Source organism: Trichosurus vulpecula, chromosome 4 (assembly GCF_011100635.1).
Source record: "Trichosurus vulpecula isolate mTriVul1 chromosome 4, mTriVul1.pri, whole genome shotgun sequence".
Classification (NCBI taxonomy): domain Eukaryota; kingdom Metazoa; phylum Chordata; class Mammalia; order Diprotodontia; family Phalangeridae; genus Trichosurus; species Trichosurus vulpecula.
Genome location: NC_050576.1, coordinates 193,876,332 through 193,897,418, shown reverse-complemented (window position 1 = coordinate 193,897,418; position 21,087 = coordinate 193,876,332). Strand labels below are relative to the sequence as shown.

Genomic DNA, 21,087 nt, shown 5'->3' with positions numbered 1-21,087 from the left:
TGGGACTATGGATAAGGAGCTGAGGACACCCAAGTGGTATTTGTATCACTCTTCCAAGTGAAGGCTGGGTCTTTAGAAGAAAGGAAGAGATAGAAAATGAAGAGATGGATACAGAGATTGGGGGAGGATCAAAGAATAGAAATCTGGTTTTCTGGAGAGATCTTTAAGATTTAGGAATAAAAGGTATTGGTTAGGAATGGAAAGGATTTGTATAAGTCAATATTATAAAATGAGTCTTAAACTGAAAATATTAAGCCCTGATAGAATGGTGAATGCTAGCTATCAAATGGGGGTGGGGAGGGGAAGGGAATAAGAGTTGAAGAAAAAGCCAGTAATTTACCAGAGGAAAAAACCAGGAATGAGGGCTGTAAATAAAGACTTACAGCTTCAGGTATTCCTATAACAATGCACAGATGCTAGGATAATAAATTTAGAGCTGAAAGGGCCCTTAGATATTATCAAGGCCAATCTCCTCATTTTGCAGATGAGAAAATGAAGGCACAGAGGAATTAACTGACTTGCCCAGAGTCACAGAGCTAAAGAATCGGAGAAAGGATCTGAACCAAGGGTTTTTTTAAAAGTTCCAAATCCAGTGTTTCATTAACTACGCTATACTGACTCTTGAGCACTTTTGTTCAGTTGCGTCTGACTTTTCATGACCTTATTTGAGGTTTCCTTGGCAAAGAAACTGGAGTGGTTTGTCATTTCCTTCTCTAGCTCGTTTTACAGATGAGGAAACTGAGACAAACAGGGTGAAGTGATTTGCCCAGGGTCACATAGCTAATAAGTGTCTGAGGCCAGATTTGAACTCAGGAAGGTAAGTCTTCTTTCTGACTCCAGTCCTGGCACTCTATTCTCTATGGCGCCACCTGGCTGCCCCTTCTTGAGTATAGGCAAATTCAAAATAAACTTGGCCTTTAATGAAAGGTTTGTTAGGGTGACTCACAAGTCTTGGTAGGGTGAAACTCATCACTGGAAAAGAGTTATGGAAGAGTATATCTTTTTCAAAGGAAACCATCTACAATTTTATAGAAGAAGATGGAGCTAAATAGCCTCCAATGGAAAGTATACACCTTAGTTTCCTCACCTGCAGAATAAAGGGGTTCGACTAGATAGGTATAGGTCTCCTAGCTCTAGATATATGATCTGATATAGTGATGTTGAAAACCATTAGCCTGAAGGGGTGACACACTGGAGAGTATTTGGGTGATGATAAAGAGGAAAACTCTAATATGATAAAAATAATAATTCATTATATAGTTTATATAATATGGTAATATAACATTATACCGTATTACATATGAATAATATATTGATATTATAAGAATATAAAATAACAGACTACCTTGCAAGATGGAGAGGACAATGATAAATTTCTGATTCAGATCATAAAATTGGCATCAACATAATAAGTGTGTGTACATATACATTTGCATACGTATAATTAGTGATGGAAGGTGTTTGTTGGAAATCTCATTCCACAAAAAGTAGATTATCAAGTAAACTCTTGTCTTGCCCACAATTTCACCCCTTGCAGTAAGTTAGAGAAAGCAATAGGACATAATTCACTGTGGACGAACTAAATGGTGAAACAGAAGTGATGGGAAAATGGGAGAAAGCAATCCTGTCCTTCTGAAGTCTGTGATGGGCAAGGAGTGGAAAGAATAGATACAGTCAGACGTATAACCTGGATTTTAGGAGAGTGGTTTTCAAAAAGTTTAGGGAAAAGCTCAGTCAGATCTTAAGGCCAGAGTCTCTTAAAGGCAAGATATTTAAATGGAAGGAAGGCTCTCAATTTCAAATGAACATAATGAAAAAGAAAAGGGGGAGGAGAAAAGAAAAGGCAGCCACATCTATAGAGATCAATAGAGCTGCACAGGAAACTCATGAGTTCGGGTTCAAACAGGGACACATAATCAAAGGATCCCCACAGATAGAGTGAGCACTTTTGCAAATAGATCCGTCTGAATTCTGTCTCCTTTGCTTCTTTCCATCTCATATCATGCACATCTGTGGATATGGTGAATCCACCCATTAGGTCAGGGGTCTTTAATGTATATTTTATGCATTTAAAAACATATTTCTGAGAAAGGGATGCACCAGCTTCACCAGAGTGCCATCCGACACAATGAGTTAAAATGACAAGGCTCAGGCTCTTCATCTCTGCATCCCCAGCCTTTGTAAAGTGTCTTTCGTGTTTAGCAAATTAACGAATGTTTGTTCAATCGTTTATAGACTGAAAGAGGAACAATAGTTAGTTGCTTTCATTTTTGCACTAACATGGTTACAGAATGCTTTCACATGCAGTATATCACTTGATCCATAAAGCAACATTGTGAGATGGGCAGTATGGGGAGTTTATGTATGTCAAAACTGAGGCTCACAGAGACTGTGACCTGCCTAAAATCATACAGGGAAGTTAGGTGGTAGAGTTCAAGCTTTCAGTTGTGGGATAGAGTTGTAATTATTAGGATTAGCAGGATTGCTAAATCTAAGCAAAATAAGGGGATTACAGCATTGGGCCTGGAGTCAGGAAGACTTATTATCTTCATGGGTTCAAATCCAGCCTGAGACACTTGCCAGGCCATCCTCATGAGTTCAAATATGGCCTTAGACACTCAGTAGCTGTGTAACCCTGGACGAGTCACTTGTTTGTCTCAGTTTCCTCATCTGTAAAATGAGCTGGAGAAGGAAATGGAAAACTACTCCAGTAATGTGCCAAGCTCCAAATGGGGTCACAAAGAGTTGGACACGACTGAAAATGACTGAGCGTCCTGAAGCAAGATAAGCTAGTTGAATGTTATGAAAAATACACAAGACAACAAAAAGGACTCAACACACGGGTTCAAAAAATCAACTGCGTAAGTGCAGGATGGAGGACTCATTACTAGGTGATAAAATTTCAGGTGAAAAAACACTTGTAGGTTTTAGCAAACTTCTTAAGAGTTGATAATATAACATGGCAGTCAAAAAAGCTCCACTGGGCTACATTAATGGAATAAATGGCACCCAGAACAATGGCAGTGACAGTCCTCCTGCACTCTGACCTGGCTAGACCACATCCTGAGTACCACAATAGCTTCTGAGTGCCACATTCCTAGGACACTGACAAGTTGATTATGTGTCCAAAGGAGAGAAACCAGGGTGGTGAAGGATCTCAAACTCTTGTCATACAAGGATGAGTTGGAGAGGTGGTGTGGTGTAGTGGAAAGAGATTGGACTGAGCTGATCTCAGATCTGCTATTTTCTACTTGTTCAACTCTAGGCGAGTCACTTCACTCTGTGCCTCAGTTTCCTCATCTGTGGAATGAAGGGTTTGAACTAGATGATTTCTAAAGTCCCATCCAGTTCTAAAACTATGATCCTATGACCGTGTGAATATGGGACATGTAAACTCTGGAGAAAGTCTAAACAAGCAGAGAGGGCCTAAGAACTGGTTAGACCAGTTTCACTGGGCCCTAGAGGGCAGAACTAGAAATGGCAGATGGAAGCTGCATCGAGGCAAACTATGGCTCAAACAATTAAGTAAGGGAAGCCAGATGGTGCTGTGGATAGTGTTGGGCCTGGAGTCAGGAAGACCTGAGATCAAATCCAGCCTCTGACATTTACTAGTTGCATGTTCCTGGGCAAGTCACTTCAGCCTGTTTGCCTCAGTTTCCTCATCTGTCAAATGAGCTGGAGAAGGAAATGACAAACCACTCCAGCATTTTTGTCAAGAAAATCCCAAATGAGGTCACAAAGAATCAGACACAACTGAACAACAACTAAGAGCTGTCCAAAAGTGTAGTGGGCTGCCCCACCTGCAGTGAATTCTCCATCATTGTATATCACCAGGCAAAGACTAGACTAGACAATCATGTGTTTGAAATACTGTAAATGGAACTCTTGCTCATGTATAAGTGGGACTAGAAGACCCGAGTCTCAAAAAGGCTTTAAAAACCATTTTGGGGGCAAGAAGAGGGACGAGGGGCAAGTCCACTGCTTGGGGCGCATGGTATAATATTTAAAGATGACAGAGAAAATAAATACTAAATTTCTTTCCACCTTGGGAATGACTTTCAGTCTTGCAAGGGTAGAATAAACAAATCAGAGATGGAACGGATGTTAAAGATAGAGGAGGAGGTGTTAAGAGAGCTCCAAGCAACTTTAAATGAATTCTAGTCTCTTAGCCTCCTGGATAAAGCACATCCAGGGGGCTGGAAGAACTCTGCAGTGTGGCTGCTGAATCACCACTGGAAGCTATGAGAAGAGGGGAAATCTGGGAGAGAGGGGAAAGCTGCCGAGAGAGCTAGGAGATGGGCATGGACCCTGCAACTACAGAGTTTGAGGTCGATTCCAGGCAAAATTCCACAATGACTATCAGATGGCTATTTTGGGAGTACCAGGAAAGGGAAGGAGGCATCCCCAGATGTTAGCATGAATTCACTAAGAATAAACGGTGCCAGCCTAACCTTATTTTCTTTTTCAACAGAGTTAACAAGCGAATGAGACAGACATAGTATACATCTGGATTTCAGCAAGGCATTTTGGGGCAACTAGGTGGCACAGTGGATCTGGAATGCCAGGTCTAGAATCAGGAAGATCCAAGTTCAAATCTGGCCTCAGACACCTTAGTAGCTGTATCTCCCTAGGCAAGTCATTTCATCCTGTTTGACTCAGTTTCCTCATCTGTAAAATGAGCTGGAGAAGGAAATGGCAAACCACCACAGTAGCTTTTCCAAGAAAACCTCAAATGAAGAGTAGGACAAGACTGAAAAATGACTCAAAAACAACAAAAAGACATTTTTAGCAAAAATCTTCCATGATATCTTGTGGAAAAGAGAGAAATATTGGCAGAGTGATAGTACTGTCATATGAATTTGTGGCTGGTTGAATAATGAGACTAAGAGAGTGGTGATTAATGGATTGATGTCACCCCAAAGAGAGCTTCCTAGTGCTCTGTCCTCAGTCCTGTTATGGTCAACATTTTAAAGAAGGAATTTGATGAAGACATAGTTGGGAGACTTCCAGTAAGGATGATGATATAAAAGGTTATATGCATCTTGCTCCCCTAAGAATCTCTCCACTGAACATGGAAAAGGGCACCAGATGAAGCAAGTCAATAAAACCAAACGGAAATACTAGTAAACTCTTTGATCCAGTCTGGGATGTCACATAGAGAATGGCCAGAAGTCTTACAGGACCTCTGATCAGGGGTGTTCTTGGGGGGCTCAAAGTCTGTGCAATCGTGAGGAAATGAAGCCAGGTATGGACTGTTACAAGAAGCATAGTAGGTTCACGTGCCACAGGAAGAACTGGGGCGCTGGCCAACTGGAGAAAAAGGAAAACCTCAGGGAAGAAGATTTGGTTTTGAGGGCCATCTCCTCACTGCTGGAATCACTCCCTTCACAGATGCTACCAAGGTCAAGTAGGGGCAGGGAGCCTGCAGCCTCGAGGCCACATGTGACTCTCTAGGTCCTCAAGTGCAGCCCTCTGACCGAACCCAAACTTCACAGAACAAATCCTCTTAATAAAAGGACTGGTTCTGTAAAACTTGGACTGTCAAAAGGCCACCCCTGAGGACCTAGGCCTTGAGGCTGCAGGTTCCCCACCCATGGCTCTAAAGGGTGACACTCATGGATTGGATTACATTTGACAACAGAAGCTGAAGGATGTTTTGACAGCTGTTTTTAGGGGTGACATAGTTCACCACGGCTATATCCGTTTCAAACTCGTGATAATGATAAAGTTAACATTACAAATTCCTATCTAGGCCAACTAAAATAGTCTACCACCAACACCTCCACCACCACCACCAAGAGGAGTACTACCTGGCACTTATACAGCACTTTAAGGTTTGCATAGCACTTTACAAATATTGTTTTATCCTTACAATAACCCTGGGAGGTAGGTACTATCATTATTATCTCTACTTTGTAGATAAGGAAACTGAGGCAGACTGCCTCACACAGGGTCACATGGCTATGAAGTGTTTGGGGCCGACCCTGGCAGATAGGAGCTATTATTACCCCATTTTACAACTGTGGAAACTGGGGTAGTCAGGGTGAAGTGACTTGCCCAAGGTCACACAGCTTGTAAGCCTCTGAGGCCAAGATCTGAACTCGAGGCTTCCTGACACTGGGTCCTGCACCCTATATACTCTGTGCTACCAGCTGCCTTTCTTAGAGAAGGACAACACGATCCGGATACTGTCTGGTCGTCTCTCCGCTGCAGTACTGGATCCTGCTGTATCTTCAAATAGGGATAGTGTGGGAGAATCTCTATGACACTCACCAGGCATTTATTAAGGACTTACCGTGTGCCTGGCACACTAAGCAGTGAGGAAACAAAGACGACAGCAAAAATAATCCTGCCTTCGAGGAACTTACGTTCTAACGGGGCAGACAACGTGCACAAATATGGGCATACAGAAGATACGCACAAAATAGAGGCAAGATGACTGCACGGTGCAGGGAGGGGAGGTAATATCCAAGAAAACTAACAAGGTTGGAAGCAGCAAGTTTGTGAAAATAACAGCAGTACTGTCTTAAGAACAACTTTGAGCAAGTAAGTCATTTTGACTATTGTGAATACCCAAATTAACTACAAAGCACGTAAGAAGGAAGATACTATCTGCATCCAGAGAACTGATAAATAGATGTATCGAATGATTTTTACATATATTATATGTACATATACACACACATATTTGTGTGTAATGGTAGTCATTTCTAGTGACAGAAATGATTACTTCTCTCATATTAAATAACCAATTATTGGGGAGATCCAGATTTTTTCCCTTTTTCCTGTTGTGAGTTCCATCTTTCAAGGAGATCTTTGATTCTGCCCCAAAATTTACCCCCTAGACCACCCTACTAGATGGAATTGTTGTCCCACCCAACTAGAAAAACCTTACAAAGAAAATCTAATCTCAGTGAAATCCAGCCCACTGTGTTCTAATCAGCAAGTCTGAGGGATTTTGCCATTTTTGCCAGTCCCTCATTAGAATAGGTCCTCCTCTTCTCATTATAACATTCATTCTCTCATTACCTGTTGACAAATCAGAGTTGATTTCCACCCTCAGGAACACCCATTCTTCCAAGGGCACATAAGCACTGAGTGGGTTCCATGAGGGGTCTTTGGCATTCTAGAGTACCACTGGCCCCTTTTATTAACTATCTGCTAGCAATACTTAATAAAATGATTAATTACCCAGAAACTTACGTCTCTCAAAAGTTTTATACATCATATTAGAGTGGGGAGGGAGAGAAAAAAAGGGAAAAAAGAAATTTATGTGATAACTTTATTATACATCTAAAAGGAATAGCAAGGTATACATAATAGATCTGTAGTATCATGTGCCATCATCTTTTTTATTATATTGTCATGAAAATGCTCATTTTATTCCATGAATTAAAAATAAAATAAAAAATTTTTTAAAAGCAAAGAAGGAAAACTTTAAATGCCAAACAGAAGAGTCTACATTTGATCCCGGAGTTTAAAAGGGTGGGGGGCGGGGTGGACCATCATTGGAGTTTATTGAATAGGAGAGGGACTTAGACCTAGGCTTTAGGAAAATAGTTTTTGGCAGTTGAGTGGAGAATGGATTAGACTCAGCAGGGGTGGGGACCTGTGGCCTCAAGGCCACATGTGGCCCTCTAGGTCCTCAAGTGTGGCCCTTTGATTGAATCCAAACTTCACGGAACAAATTTCCTCAACAAAAGGATTTGTTCGGTAAAACTTGGACTCAGTCAAAAGGCTGCACCCGAGGATCTAGACGGCCACATGTGGCTTGGAGGCCACAGGTTCCCCACCCGGCTAGAGAATCTAGAGACTTGAAACAGAGGGACCAAACAAGAGGCTACAGAAGGACTTTAGATAAGAGGTGATAAGGCCCTGAATTAAAGTGGTAACTTGTGAGTGGAGAGAATGGAGGCATCTCTGAGAGATGTTATGGAGCTAAAAAAGATAAGGTTTGGTAGGTGCTTGGTTATGGGTGGTAGGCAGAAGTCAATATTCAAGGATGATACCATGCCTCTGAGCCTGAGGATGTCGGTGCCCTGGATGGAAAAAGGGAAGTTTAGAAGAAAGATGGGCTTTGAAGGGAAGAAAATAAGTTCTGTTTTGGACCTACTGAGTATAAATGCCTGTGAGGGCATTTAATTTGTAATGTCCGATTAATGATGCTCTGCTAGAGCTCAGGAGAGAGGCTTGAGCTGTATGTTCCTTCAGAAGGGCAGCTAGATGGCACAGTCAATAAAGCATGGCCCTGGAGTCAGGAGGACCTGAGTTCAAATTCAACCCCGGACCCCTACCAGCTGTGTGACCCTGGGCAAGTCACTTAACCCAGAATGCCTCCTCCCCAAAAAATCATCTTCATAGTGATGAGCTGTCAGAGGACCCAGGCCAGAGCCTTGTGGGGGGATATATCCCACAGTTAATGGGTATGACATGGATGAAGATCCAGAAAGGGAAACTGAGGAATGGTCTGACAGAGAGCAAAGTCAAGAAAACCCAGAAAGGTGAAAGCATCCAAGAAGAGAAAGGGGTCAACAGAGTTGAATGTTGCAAAGAAGTCAAGAAGGATGAGTGCTGAGAAAAGGATATTTGATTTGGTAATTAACAGAGAGAGAAGAGGCTCATGAAGTTGAAAGCCAGACTGTGGAGGCTTTAGAAGAGAGTGAGAAGAGCAAAGGTGAAGGCACTCAGTGTAGATGACTTTTCAAGGAGTTTATTTGAGAATGGGAGGAGAGATAAGATAGCAGCGGGCAGATATTTTGTGTGTGTGTGTGTGTGTGTGTGTGTGTTACTTGGGCATGTTTGTAGGCAGCAGAGAAGGAAGCAGTGGATAAGAAGTGAATATTAGAAAGAAAGGGGATGGTGGGGCCAAAATGCCAGAGAAGATAGGAAGGGGTGGTCAAGGGCACATGTAGAAAGGTTAGCCTTGGCAAGGAGAAGGACCACTTCTTCGTCAGAGACTGGAATAGAGGAGGAGATAGGGTAGGGTGAAGTCAGGGGTAGAAGAAATGGGGAGAAGATGGAGCTTGTGGCAAATGGTCTCAATTTTTTAAAATAAAGTATGCAGTAGTTCTCAATAGAGAGACGGGGGGTAGGAGGTATTAGAGGCTGGAGGAGAGAAGAGAAGGTCTGGAACAGTCACTGCGGTAAGTGGGATAGAGAATCACTTAGGAAAGAGAAGAACCGCCTTGGTTCAGTGAGGATCCAGTTAAGATTTTTGTTGTTCAGTAGTTTCAGTTGTGTCTTTGTGACCCCATTTGGGGTTTTCTTTGCAAAGATACTGGAATGGTTTGCCATTTCCTTTTCCAGCTCAGTTTACAAATGAGGAAACTGAAGCAAACAGGGCAAAGTGACTTCCCCAAGGTCACATAGCTTGCAAGTATCTGAGGCCAGGTTTGAACTCAGGAAGATGAATCTTCCTGATTCTGGGCATGGTACTTTGTCCACCTTGATGCCCTCCAGTTGAGATTAGAAAACCTAAACTGACTGTGGACCCAAAGAGTCAGTTCAGTTTTGTAACTCCTTTTGCCTCCCTTCAGCTACATCTGGGTAGTAGTGCAGGGGACAGATGGTGAGAGTATTCCAGAGCTGGCATTTGACAAGGCATGACGGTGAAGGACAAGGTGCTAAGGGATTTGAGAATACAAAATAGTGGTTATGTAAGCAGTACAAATTGAACTGGTTCACTTAAGGGTTGAGCTTGGGAAGGGAGAAGACTGTAGTCTGAGCAGGGGTGATGGCCAGTGAAAATAGCAAGGGCTGGAGAAATCAGAAGTCATGGCAAAGGGGAAGTGTTTCTAAACACTGGAAGGTACACAGAGAGAGAGGAAATGATAAAAGACTATGGTAGGATAAAGGAGGCTCAGAGTTCTTGAAACTTTGGGAAGCAGAACACTTAGAGGGGATAGCAGGAGTGAGGGTATGGCTATCGCCATGTGCAGCTAAGGAGGGGGTCAGGGCAGCAGTGGATTGAGGAACTAGGAAGTTAAGGTATTTGAGGTAACATCAGCATGTATATTGCAATTCCCTAGTGTAAGGAGTGGAGAGGGAAACTGTGAGCAAGACACCGAACTCGAGTCCCTGATGCTGTGGTTCTTTATTCACTGACGTCATAAAAAGTGGCAGAACAACAATCATAGAAATAGTAGTAACAATAACCACTTAACCACTAATTCTGTGGTTCTTTTATCCACTGACTTCACGAAAAGCGGCAGAATAATAACCATAGAAATGGTAATAATAACATCCTACATTTACGGAGCGCTTTAAGGTGTAAAAATAGTTTTCTTCATAACACTCCCCACAAGCAGTTCTCGTCCTAGAGCAGGGGTGAGAAATCTGCAGTCTCGAGGCCATATGTGGCCTGCTAGGTCCTCAAGTGTGGCCCTTTAACTGTATCCAAACTTCACAGAACAAATCCCCTTAATAAAAGAATTTGTTCTGCAAAACTTGGACTCAAAAGGCCACACTCAAGGACCCAGAAGGCCACGTGTGGCCCTGAGGCTGCAAATTACACGGAAGTCTGGAAGTCATGAAGCTCATGCAGTTTTAAGTGACAGGGTTGGCTGCATCAAGACTAGATGGCAGTCCATCTGACCCAGTCCCCTCATGCTGATGTGGGTGACAGGTCCCATCTTGTACCATTTATTCCATGTGTTCATGTGGATGAGGATATCAAAAGAACTTAGGCACTGATGTTGGATGTTTCTCAACACTTTCTTCAATCACAGTGAGTGATGTTCACCATGGGAAAAAAGTCACGCAAAAAGAATTAGCAATCTAGTTCACTGCCGAGTTCTAGTAATGGGGCTCTGGTGGAAAAGTGGTCAAGTATGGGCTCAAATATCAGAGCCAGAGCCATACAGTGTAGTATGGACTACAAGGTGATAGAGGCCAGAGGTTACATCACAGATGTATCAGGGAACAGCTAAGGTGGAGTCAGCTACTACTGGTGACTGAGCCGAAGGCTGTCTAGGAAAGGCCAGAGTGACTGGCAAAGAAGTAGAAGGCCAAGTGAAGAAGGACTGCATATCTGTTTTGAGTCTGGGTGTGAGTTGGACTTGGTAGCAAGCTCTGGACCAAAGGTGTGGGCTCAGTGAAGCTGTGGCCTATCAGGCTAACACAACAAATGTCACATCCAAACTTTCTGAGCAGCTCTTCCATAGCATCCCCTACAGAAGAGCATAGAAGGGAAACCAAAGTACAGCTGGGCTGAACCTTCCCCTTGCCCAGTGTAGATGCTACTCTTAAAGAAAACCCCTTGGCCAGGCCCATAAGGCACCATTAGCTCTCCTACTGGAGTCTCAGAGTCCTCACCTGTGGTTCCTTCAGGTATCTCCACCTGGGCTGCAGTCTGATCTTCATGTTCCTGCTCATCCACTAAGGGTGCTGTCACATCTGGAAGGCACCAAGAGTCAGCTTTAAGAGGTGCCTGGGGGATGCCAACAGGCTCCACCTTGCCTTGGGTGGCATGGTAAGAGAAAGGGGGAGAGGCAAAGCAGAGGCGACGAGATCACATGCAAAAACAACGGCAAAAAAGCAAAAACCAGAGCAACAAGCTACTTGGAGGCCTAGCACTCATCAGGGAGGAAGCACATGGTATTCTGGCCATGCAATGGCAGCAAAGGAAACATATAGCCCATTGGTAATGGAAACCAGGGACAGCCAACCTTCCAAAACTATACACAAGGTCACACATCCATAGGGCAGTCCTGGACAACTCAAAAAAAATGGTGAAGATAAGATGATGCTTAATCGCTGTCTTTCCCCTGGTACAGTGTGGGAACCTCCTTTTAGGGGGATATTTAACAACAGAGAGAGGCAATTATCTGTGTGGCACAGTATGGCCAGGCTTATATTTCTCCACATGAGTTACAAAGGAAAATAATTGATGCCTGGAGTTGGTGCCAGCCCTCTTGTTGAGATGGAGTTAACGAATACTCTTCACACAGCCTGCCAATTTGAAATTTCATTTCTGTATCCCCATTCCCCACTCCCCCGCATCTGAAAGATCCTGTGATGTTCAGAGCCTTCCTACAAAGGCAGAGAATTGTCAGCCTTGGAAAGATTTCCAAGTTTGGATGCCTAGGAATCCCATGTTAATTACCAGTCTTCCAAATGCAGCTCTAAGCTTCCAATATAGAGATCAAAGGGCAATACTATTTCCCTATATCCTTGCGGCTGGAAAAGGAAATGGCAAACCACTCCAGTATCTTTGCCAAGAAAACCCCAAATGGGGTCATGAAGAGTCAGAAATGACTGAAACGACTGAACAACAAATAACCTTGCTACCCTTGGGTCTGGGTCAGAGATAGTCTTTGAGGATAAGAGACCATCCTCTACTTCTCAAAATTCCTTGAGATGCAGAAAACTCTTGAGCTTCTGGGTATGAGTTGGTTAAAAAAAAAAGAAAAAAAATTTTTTTGTTGGCTTCTTGGATGTGACATCACCTGATGCTGAAGCCTAGAGGAAGGCAGGAAGAGACCCAAGAAAAGCCTTAAGGGACACTGAACAATGAACAAGCACCACTGCTGACATTCTCAGTGGAGTCAGTCAGTCTTGGTAAGGCCTTGAGAAAAACAGGAAGCATTTTATATTCATCCTGACTCAACTTGTGGTACTAAGTTCCAAATGTGTCTCCCTGACAAGACTGAGTTCTGAGAATATGAGGAGGAATGAGAGGCAGCTAGGCAGTGAGACTGTTGGAGCTGGAAAGACCTGAGTTCCAACATTCCTTCAGATGTTTACTAGCTGTGGGACCTTGGACAAGTCACAACCTGTTAGCCTCAGTTTCCATATCTGTAAAATCGGGGTAAATAACAGAGCTCATCTCCCAGTCAGCAGGAGAGTCAAATGAGATCTAAGCTCTTTGGCTTAGAGACCTGTGCTTTAACCATTAACCTAAACCTTAGCTTAAATGAAGCAGCCGTATAAAAGCGGGCTGTGAGCATTAAGTGGATTTGGAGGCAGGAGATCGGGTTCAAACTCGGGCTCTGACACTCGCTTGCCATGTGGTCATCAGAAAATGATATCACCCCTCTCAGGCTCAGCTTCTTTATCTGTAAAGTGGAAGTGATAATTCTTATACTATTCTACCTCGCAGGGTCATTGTGAGAAAAGCACTTTGTAAACCTCAAAGAGCTAAAGAAAGGAATATTTACTCTATTTTCTTCATACCACATTTCAGTTATAACATATTTGGTATCCTCTAAGGATGAGGCAGCTAGACGGCTCAGTGGATAGAGCGCTGGCCTTGGAGTCAGGATAACCTGAGTTCAAATCTGCCCTCAGAGACACACACATCACACTAGCCGTGTGATCCTGGGCAAGTCACTTAACCCGGTTTGCCTTAATCCACCGGAGAAGGAAATGGTGAATCACTTCAGTATCTTTGCCAAGAAAACCCCACAGACAGTATTGGTGCGCCATAGTCCATGGAGTAATGAAGAGATGGGTACAAGTGAATGACGGAACAACAAAAAGGAGACTAAAGAATCACAGAATCTCAGAGTTTGAAGGTCTAGTTTGATTAGAAATCCCTTCTAGAATATCCTTGAGGAATATCCTCAAATCTCACTATACTCTTGGTGCTGAGCACACAGAAGATACTCAATAAATGCTTACCCAATAAATTGCAAGAGAGGATCTTGGAGAGGCACTGTCCTTTGGACAGCGGGAAGGGAGTCAAGGCAGCCAGCCTGCTCCTGATGAGATACATTTTGAGTTACATTTTGCTTGGGTAAAATTTCAAGGGCTGAAGACAATATTAGAACAGCGGCTTGTGGCTACTCTGAACCACCCTAGAGAGAAGAGAATATGACTAACATGGGAAAAGATGATTTGGGAATCTAACAACACATACGATGCTTTACAAGGACCCCAAAGTCCTTGGGGAACAGGTCTAAGAAGCTAGGGATCTAGGCCATGATTGGGCACAGAGCCCAAGGAATGGTGGGCCCAGATTGGATGGCGGAGCACTGGGGGAAGGGAGGGAAGGGTCGGTGCAGGGGATCTACTCTACAGAAAGGGGCACCTCCAGAAAACTCTACATCCAAAGCATAGACTTAAGAGAGTGCTGCCACTGTAATGAGTAGTTGGTAAATGGAAGATAATTCCACATGAGTCTGAAACATTATCAGGGCCCATTGCTTGAAGCCTAAAAAAAGCATTCCTCTGCTCTAGGAGTACAGGGAACACTTGGTCGGAGAAGAATGAAATGGATTGGTTGTGAGCATTGCAAAACAAAGGCAAGGAGCATGGCCAGCCACTGGGTGGAGGAAGCAATGAAAGAAGAAAGTCCCCACCTTCTGTAGTTGGAGTGCTCTTAGCAGATGTTTCAGAGACCTGTTCATCCGATCCTTCTTCGGCTGGGATGGGAGGAGAATATCCTGTAACATACATGAGGAAGCCTTCAGAATGACTGCCCCTCCTCCTGCCTAAGCCATGAGGACCTTCTGTTGTTGCTGAGGTGTGTGTGTGTGTGTGTGTGTGTGTGCGCGCGCGCACGTGAAGATTTTAGAATCGACAATTACCCCACATCTCATGCAAGTGAATGAAATGCTGAAGTTCAAAACAATCCTGAAAAGAAAATGCCCAGTTGTGATGTTGCAGGACTCACCTGTGAATGCTGAAGCCCGATTTCAGGATGTCTAAGAAAAGGTAAGGGATATTGAGGTCTAGTGAGGGCAGCCAGAACAATCAGCACACTCATGTGGTACATCATATTGGGCTTCTGTTTACACTTCCTATTCCAAGGCTAATTATTCAAGTAAAAACTTCTGCCTTAATTAATGGTCCAAGTCCATAGAGGTTTATTTATTGCACCTTGATGAAAGCAAAAGTGGGTATGAAAATACGCTTTCACTTTGTTAATAGTCCTAAAATCACAAAGTCCCTCATTTTATAGATGAGGAACCTGGAGTTGGCAATAAATCCTAGAGGCTTTGCAAGCCTTAAAGTACCGTACTGGTGATTCTCAAACTTTTCCAGAGTGAAAAAACCCTTCATTTTAAACAAAACTTCAGCAGATCTTTGTAGTAAAATTTTCTAGAATCATTTTTAACACCCATTAACAAATAATATAACAGTCTGAGAAGTACTGTGCCATGTAAACGTCAGCTATCATCATCACTGTTGTCATTATTATTCTTAGAAACTCTCCAGGGGGTCATCTGCTTGGAGTTTCCTTACAGGGAGTTCCTTACACCGATGAAATGAGAGGTCTGATAAAAATGATTATCTTGTCCTTTTTAAAAATGAGGTTCAGATAGAAACAGTCTGGGAACAAGTCACTATCCTGCTACTTCTTTATATTTGATATTCTGAGGTCTGCTGTTCAGATTATCAATTGGCTGCTTTTTGTTAACTGAATAAGAGTCCTGGGGTTTAAGCTCATCTTCTGTAGGCTTACTAGAAGCAGCCTGGGGACCACTCCAACAGCAGAAAAGAACACAAGGATGAGATACGCTGTATTGTGTCCTCACATGATTTTGACTTCTTCCGGTAGGTCTCTATGGGGCAGTGAGATAGAGAGAGGGCTGGGCCTGGAGTCAGGAAGACCCGAGTTCAAATTTGGCCTTAGACAGCAGCTGAGTGACCCTGGGCAAGTCACTTCACCCTGTCTGCCTCAGTTTCCTCATCAATAAAATGCTCTGGTGAACGAAATGGCAAACTGCTCCAGTATCTTTGCCTGCAAAAAATCCCAAATGGCATCACAGAGCGTCGGACACAACTGAACAACAATGCTAGGTCTCTATATTGTAGAAGTTCTTTATTCCTTGCAGTTTGGAGACTATGACTGGTATGGGGACATTTGTTGAAAATATTGCAAGGATATTGTATTAAAAGCCCAAAAAGGAGTTACCCGAATCCTAAATAAGGCAGAAGTTGTTACTTTTTAATAAGAAACCCAATACCCAAATTTGCCCACTGCAAGTAACTGCAAATATAAGCTTTATTTCAACTCACTTAATTAATGGAAGGTTGATAAGCAGAAGAGACATGAGTAGCTGATTCCTTTCCCTGGAAGCTCTTACATAGGGTATATTTCTGAAGTGTATAATGTTTACGTTTAACCTTCTGTCTCCTTTAAGTCTGAATTCTCCATACTTTCTTTCAATGGTGGATTATTAACTGTGAAAAGTATTTTGGGATGCTTGGGAGAGAGTGCCTAAGTGAACACATTTTTTTTTTTTTTTAGCATTTTCGCCCCTACTCTCAGGGACCTTTGTAAAGCAAGTTCTGTTAGGTTTGCTGAAGTTGGGAAATCACCCACTGGAATGTTTCCTCTCCCCCATGAGGTCCTGCCACTGTGAATCAGCATCAGCAGCTTCATCTAGGTATCAGTGTACTCCCCAAGCATCCCAGTCCTAAGCTAGTTAAAGCCCTAAAGAGAAGAGACATTTAATTTAATGGATGCTCACTGCACAGAGAACTCTGCACTAGGCACTGTGCAGACACACAAAGTAACTGGAAGACATGACTCACTGTTCCTTAAGGATCTTGCCATCTGATAGGGAGAGACAAGAAACACACATAAAAAGACAGACACATTGAGACAACCAAAACATTAGTGCCAGTGTATATCACTCATATCTGTGGGAGCTCATCTCTATATAATACATACATGTGCACATCTGTCTGCACATGGGAGTTCTGGGTGTCAGGTGCTGAGGTTATCCCCCTGGAAAGGCAGAGAAGAGAGCACCTGATCCTGAATGTATGAGGAAAGGAGAGGAGGAAAAAGGATAGAAGGAAGGAGGAAGCATGGCAGCAAGTCCTTAGGGCATGGGGTGAAGGAGAGGAAATTCTGACATATGAAGACACAGATTATGGAGAGGAGACCCAAGGGGGTGTGTGTGTGTGTATGCATGTGTGTGTATGCATGTGTGTGTATGTACAGAACATAAGAATTTTAAGCTCGAATTATATTCATTTCTAAAAGCTAAGCAATTAATCTCTCATGGTTTGTTTGTTTATTGACACACACACTCCTTAAGGCATTGTAAGAAGTTACCAAGACCATGGCTGCTAACCCCTGACCTAGAATTGTTTCCTTATTTAACAAATGGGAAAACTGAGATCGGTAGAGGGAGAGCAACTTGTCAAGGTCATCTGGGATCACAAAGACAATTGATATTGTCATCCTGTCTCATTAATGCAATTATACTCTTTATGCACCTATTGGTCAGCCCTGAAGCTGATACCTCAGATAGTTGCTTGCCACATAGCTTTTGGTCTTGATATCTTGGACTGGCTGTCCCTCGTGGTCAGCTGGAGCTAAATATAATAAAGGCTGAAATACTTACTCTCCTTCGCCCTCCTTTCTCCTCTGGGCCTAAGCTGCTCTTCCCATGGGTTAACCCATCACATCATGGATGTTCTGAGAAAGGAGACTAAAACTAGCCTTTCAATTCACTTCTGCCCTTTATTTCACCTAGAGTCAGTTTTGCTTCTTTTGGACACATTCTCTATTTGCACTCGCTGAAACCCTACATCAGTCGTTCTCAAACTTCTTGGTCTAAGGATCTCTTTACATTCTTAAAAATTACTGAGGGCTTCCCAATGAGCTTTTGTTTATGTAGATTATATTCAGAAGTGTGCAGGAAGTGGCTCAAAACAGTTCAGTCAATTGTTAAATTCACAGGTCAGATACAGGCAAACACTACAAATCAGGGCTCGATTTATTGTTTTGTGGACTGTCTAAACTTAAGAAAATGCTAATATTATGCAGATTAAACTGAAAGTGTGTCAAAATCCACTTTCCCTTCATCTGGTTAGTAAACATTTGCCAGCAAACTCTTGATAGCTATAGATATTTGCTATATTAGAAATTAAAACTAAGAAAATTTTAAAATGTTTATTACTGATTTAAAAATAACAATATACCCATGTTACATGTCAATAAAAATAATATTTTAATGAAATTCATTATTTTCCCATCACAAAAAATTTAGTGAAAAGAGTGGCACTGTTTTACATATTTTTGTAAATCTTTTAAATGTCTGGCTTAATAAAGAACAGGTGCATTCTCATATCTACTTTCGCATTCAATCTGTTCTAATATGTTGTTTTGGTTGAAGTACGTGAAGAAAATATGGCCTCACAAAGATACATATTTGGGAAAAGGAGGAATATTTTAATAGGCAAATATTTTAGTACTATGAAAATAGTTTTGACTTTGAGGACCCCCTAAAAGGGTCTTGGAACCACACTTTGAGAACGACTATCCTAGATCATGGTCTCCTCCTCATCACTTAAAACTTCTATAACTTGTACAAATAAAACCAATGTAGTTAAGATTACGCAGAAAATTAGAGGAAAATATTTTTATAGACAGTTTCTCAGATAAAGGTCTCATATCTCAAACATATAGAGAACTTTGACAAATTTATAAGAATATGGATCATACCCCAATTGATAAACGATCAAAGGATATAAATAGGCAGTTTTTGGATGAAGAAATCAAAGCTATATATAGTCATACGAAAAAATACTCTAAATCATGATTAATTAGAGAAAATCAACCTAAAACAACTTTGCGATATCCCCTCATACCTATCAGTTTGGCTAAAATGATAGAGGAAAATGACAGATGTTGGAGGGGATGTGGAAAAATTGAGACAGTAATACACTATTGGTGGAACTGTGAACTAATCCAACCATTTTATAGAGCGATCTGGAATTATGGCCAAAGAGTTATAAAACTGTGTATACCTTTTGACTCAGCAATACCACTATCAGGTCTGTTTCCCAAGGTTATCAGGGAAAAAAAGAAGAGAATCCGTATGTTGTAAAATACTTATAGCAGCTCTCTTTGTGCTTGGCAAAGAACTGTAAACAAATGGTGGTAGAGGATTGTGGTAGAAACTACTGTGCTATAAGAAATGATGAGCTGGTTGGTTTTAGAAAAACATGGAAAGACTTTCATGAAATAAGCAGAACCAAGGGAACATTATATACAGTAACAGCAATATCGTTCAAAGAAAAGCTGAACGACTAAGCTGTTCTGAGTATTATAAATACTCAAATCAACTACAGAGGCTCTATGAAGGAAGATGCTATCCACCTCCAAAGAAAAAACTGATGAACAGAAGTATGCATAGTATGATTTGATATTTATATATATATGTGTATATATATATACACATATCATATATATGTATATGCATGTACATAATACATATATACGTCAAATGGTGGCCTGCTCTAGTGCAGGGTGGGAAGGGAGGAAGAAAAAAATAAAAGTAAAAAGGGCACAGCAGAGAACAAAAGAAAACTCAGAAGGAAACACAGAAAAGCAGGGTGGTTTTGAAAATGATATATAGTATTTATTACAGTTTTTCAAAAAAAAGTAAACAGTGTGAAATGGAGAATCATGGTTTCATATCAAATATTCTTTGTGTTGTGCTATGTACATGGAAATGTTTTTTTGTCTTTCTGTATTTAAGTTTAAAATGAATAATTTTAAAAAAAGACTTTTGTAACCTTGGATGCCCTGCCTAAAGAACCAGTGACTTTTTAGTTGATCTTCACTGCCCATTACTCTAACAAATACATACTACCCTACCTCTTTAGTGTTCTTCAGTTCTACATTATACATGGCTTTATATTAGAGTTCATAGTATCATACGTGCAGAGCTACAAAGTTCCTAGAAGTCATTTAGTCCATCTGATGATGGACTACAACGCCTACAGAGATGAAGCGTCTTGCCCAGGGTCACATAGGCAGTTAAGTAGGAGAGCTGGGATTGGAATTCAGGTTCTCTGACTCCAAAGCCATCCCTCTTTGCATGGGCTTGTTCTTGAACATACATTACTCTCCGTTTCCCCACTGCCCAGTAAGTACCTTGAGGGTAGTGTGGTAGAGGCAATAAAACATTAATTGCTAGAATGTTTTTTCCATAATGTCTGGTTGCTATAGTTCTAAACCTCATTCTTATTACCTGCATAAAGATATGGCTTGACTTTATAGTATTTTGTGACTGCAAGAGCTGTCCTTTATTCTCTGGAATGAAGTAAGTCAATATTTTTTGCTATAGGATATTTACATGTTTCCACTCATTCATACATCACTATGTTCATGAGCGAGGACCTTACACTTTAGCCATTCTCTTCAACCCCCTCCCATAAGGAACTCATCCTCTGCTGCCACATTGCTTCCCAGCCTTTCCTAAATCATGCTGCCAGGCGTGTAGCCCCACCCCCTTAGAACTCCCCTTGATGTGTTATCTTCCACGCATGTAGCCTCACCTCCTCCAAGCTCCCCTCTGTGTTAGCTTCCTCTCTTAGAATGTAAATTCTCTGAGGGAAGGGACTGTCTCATGTGTATTTGCATCTCCCGTGTTTAGCACGATGCCTGATACAGAGTAAGTGCTTAATAAATACTTTTTCATTCATTCATTCATTCGATCACCCGGCTCCAGCACATCAGCCTTGGGTTATTCTTCCATGTGAGGAATCAAAGGTCTTAGAGAGATGCTTATGCTTTTAAGCATGTGTTAAGCCCCTACACGCCAGGCACTGTCCTAAGCGCTGGGGATGCAAAGAAAAAAAGCAAAAACAGTCCCTTGCCCTCGAGTAGCTCACAATCTAATGAGGGAAACAACATGTAAACAATGATGTACAAACATGAGATATACAGGGTGAACTGGAGAGAATCTCGGAGGGAAGACACTAGCACTAAGGAGGCCTGGGAAAGGTATTTGATGAATGAATGGTGTTTCATCTTCCAGACTTCACTACTTCTGGCCAATGATGAAAATATGAAAGCAGGCTGCTGCCTCAGGCCCTAGCCAGAGCTTCACTTAGTATCAAGTCTAAAGGTCACTGTCAGGTTGAGACACCATGAAGGTGATTTCTTACTCTGGTTTTACTGAAAAAGCCAAGCTTGGAGGTTTTCATGAAAAAAGGGCAAAATGAAATTTAAAATCCATTGTCAGGAAACCAAATTTAAAGGATATGTTTCTCCACTGAGAAAATGGGTACCACTATTCACTTGCCCAAACCCTGAAGTTAGTTAGTTCCATTCTTGGCCAAGGTCTGTTTTCAAGCAGATTGCTGATTGTAAACAACCTTCTAGAAAGGAATGTT

The 21,087-nt window shown here is 41.9% G+C and overlaps 1 protein-coding gene across 12 annotated transcripts in view; it reads right to left on the bottom strand.

Moving 5' to 3' along the window:
- Positions 1-21,087, bottom strand: part of MAPT (microtubule associated protein tau) — a 168,963-nt gene that overhangs the window by 74,893 nt on the left and 72,983 nt on the right. For 8 of the 12 annotated variants that reach the window (XM_036754306.1, XM_036754305.1, XM_036754308.1 and 5 more), the window contains exons 3-4: positions 14,301-14,384; positions 11,314-11,394 (exon numbers count right to left, since the gene is read on the bottom strand). The exons of the other annotated variants lie outside the window; for them this stretch is intronic. In XM_036754306.1, coding sequence (XP_036610201.1) covers positions 11,314-11,394; positions 14,301-14,384 — 165 coding nt within the window. The remainder of the gene's footprint in view (positions 1-11,313; positions 11,395-14,300; positions 14,385-21,087) is intronic. 12 annotated transcript variants of the gene reach the window in all.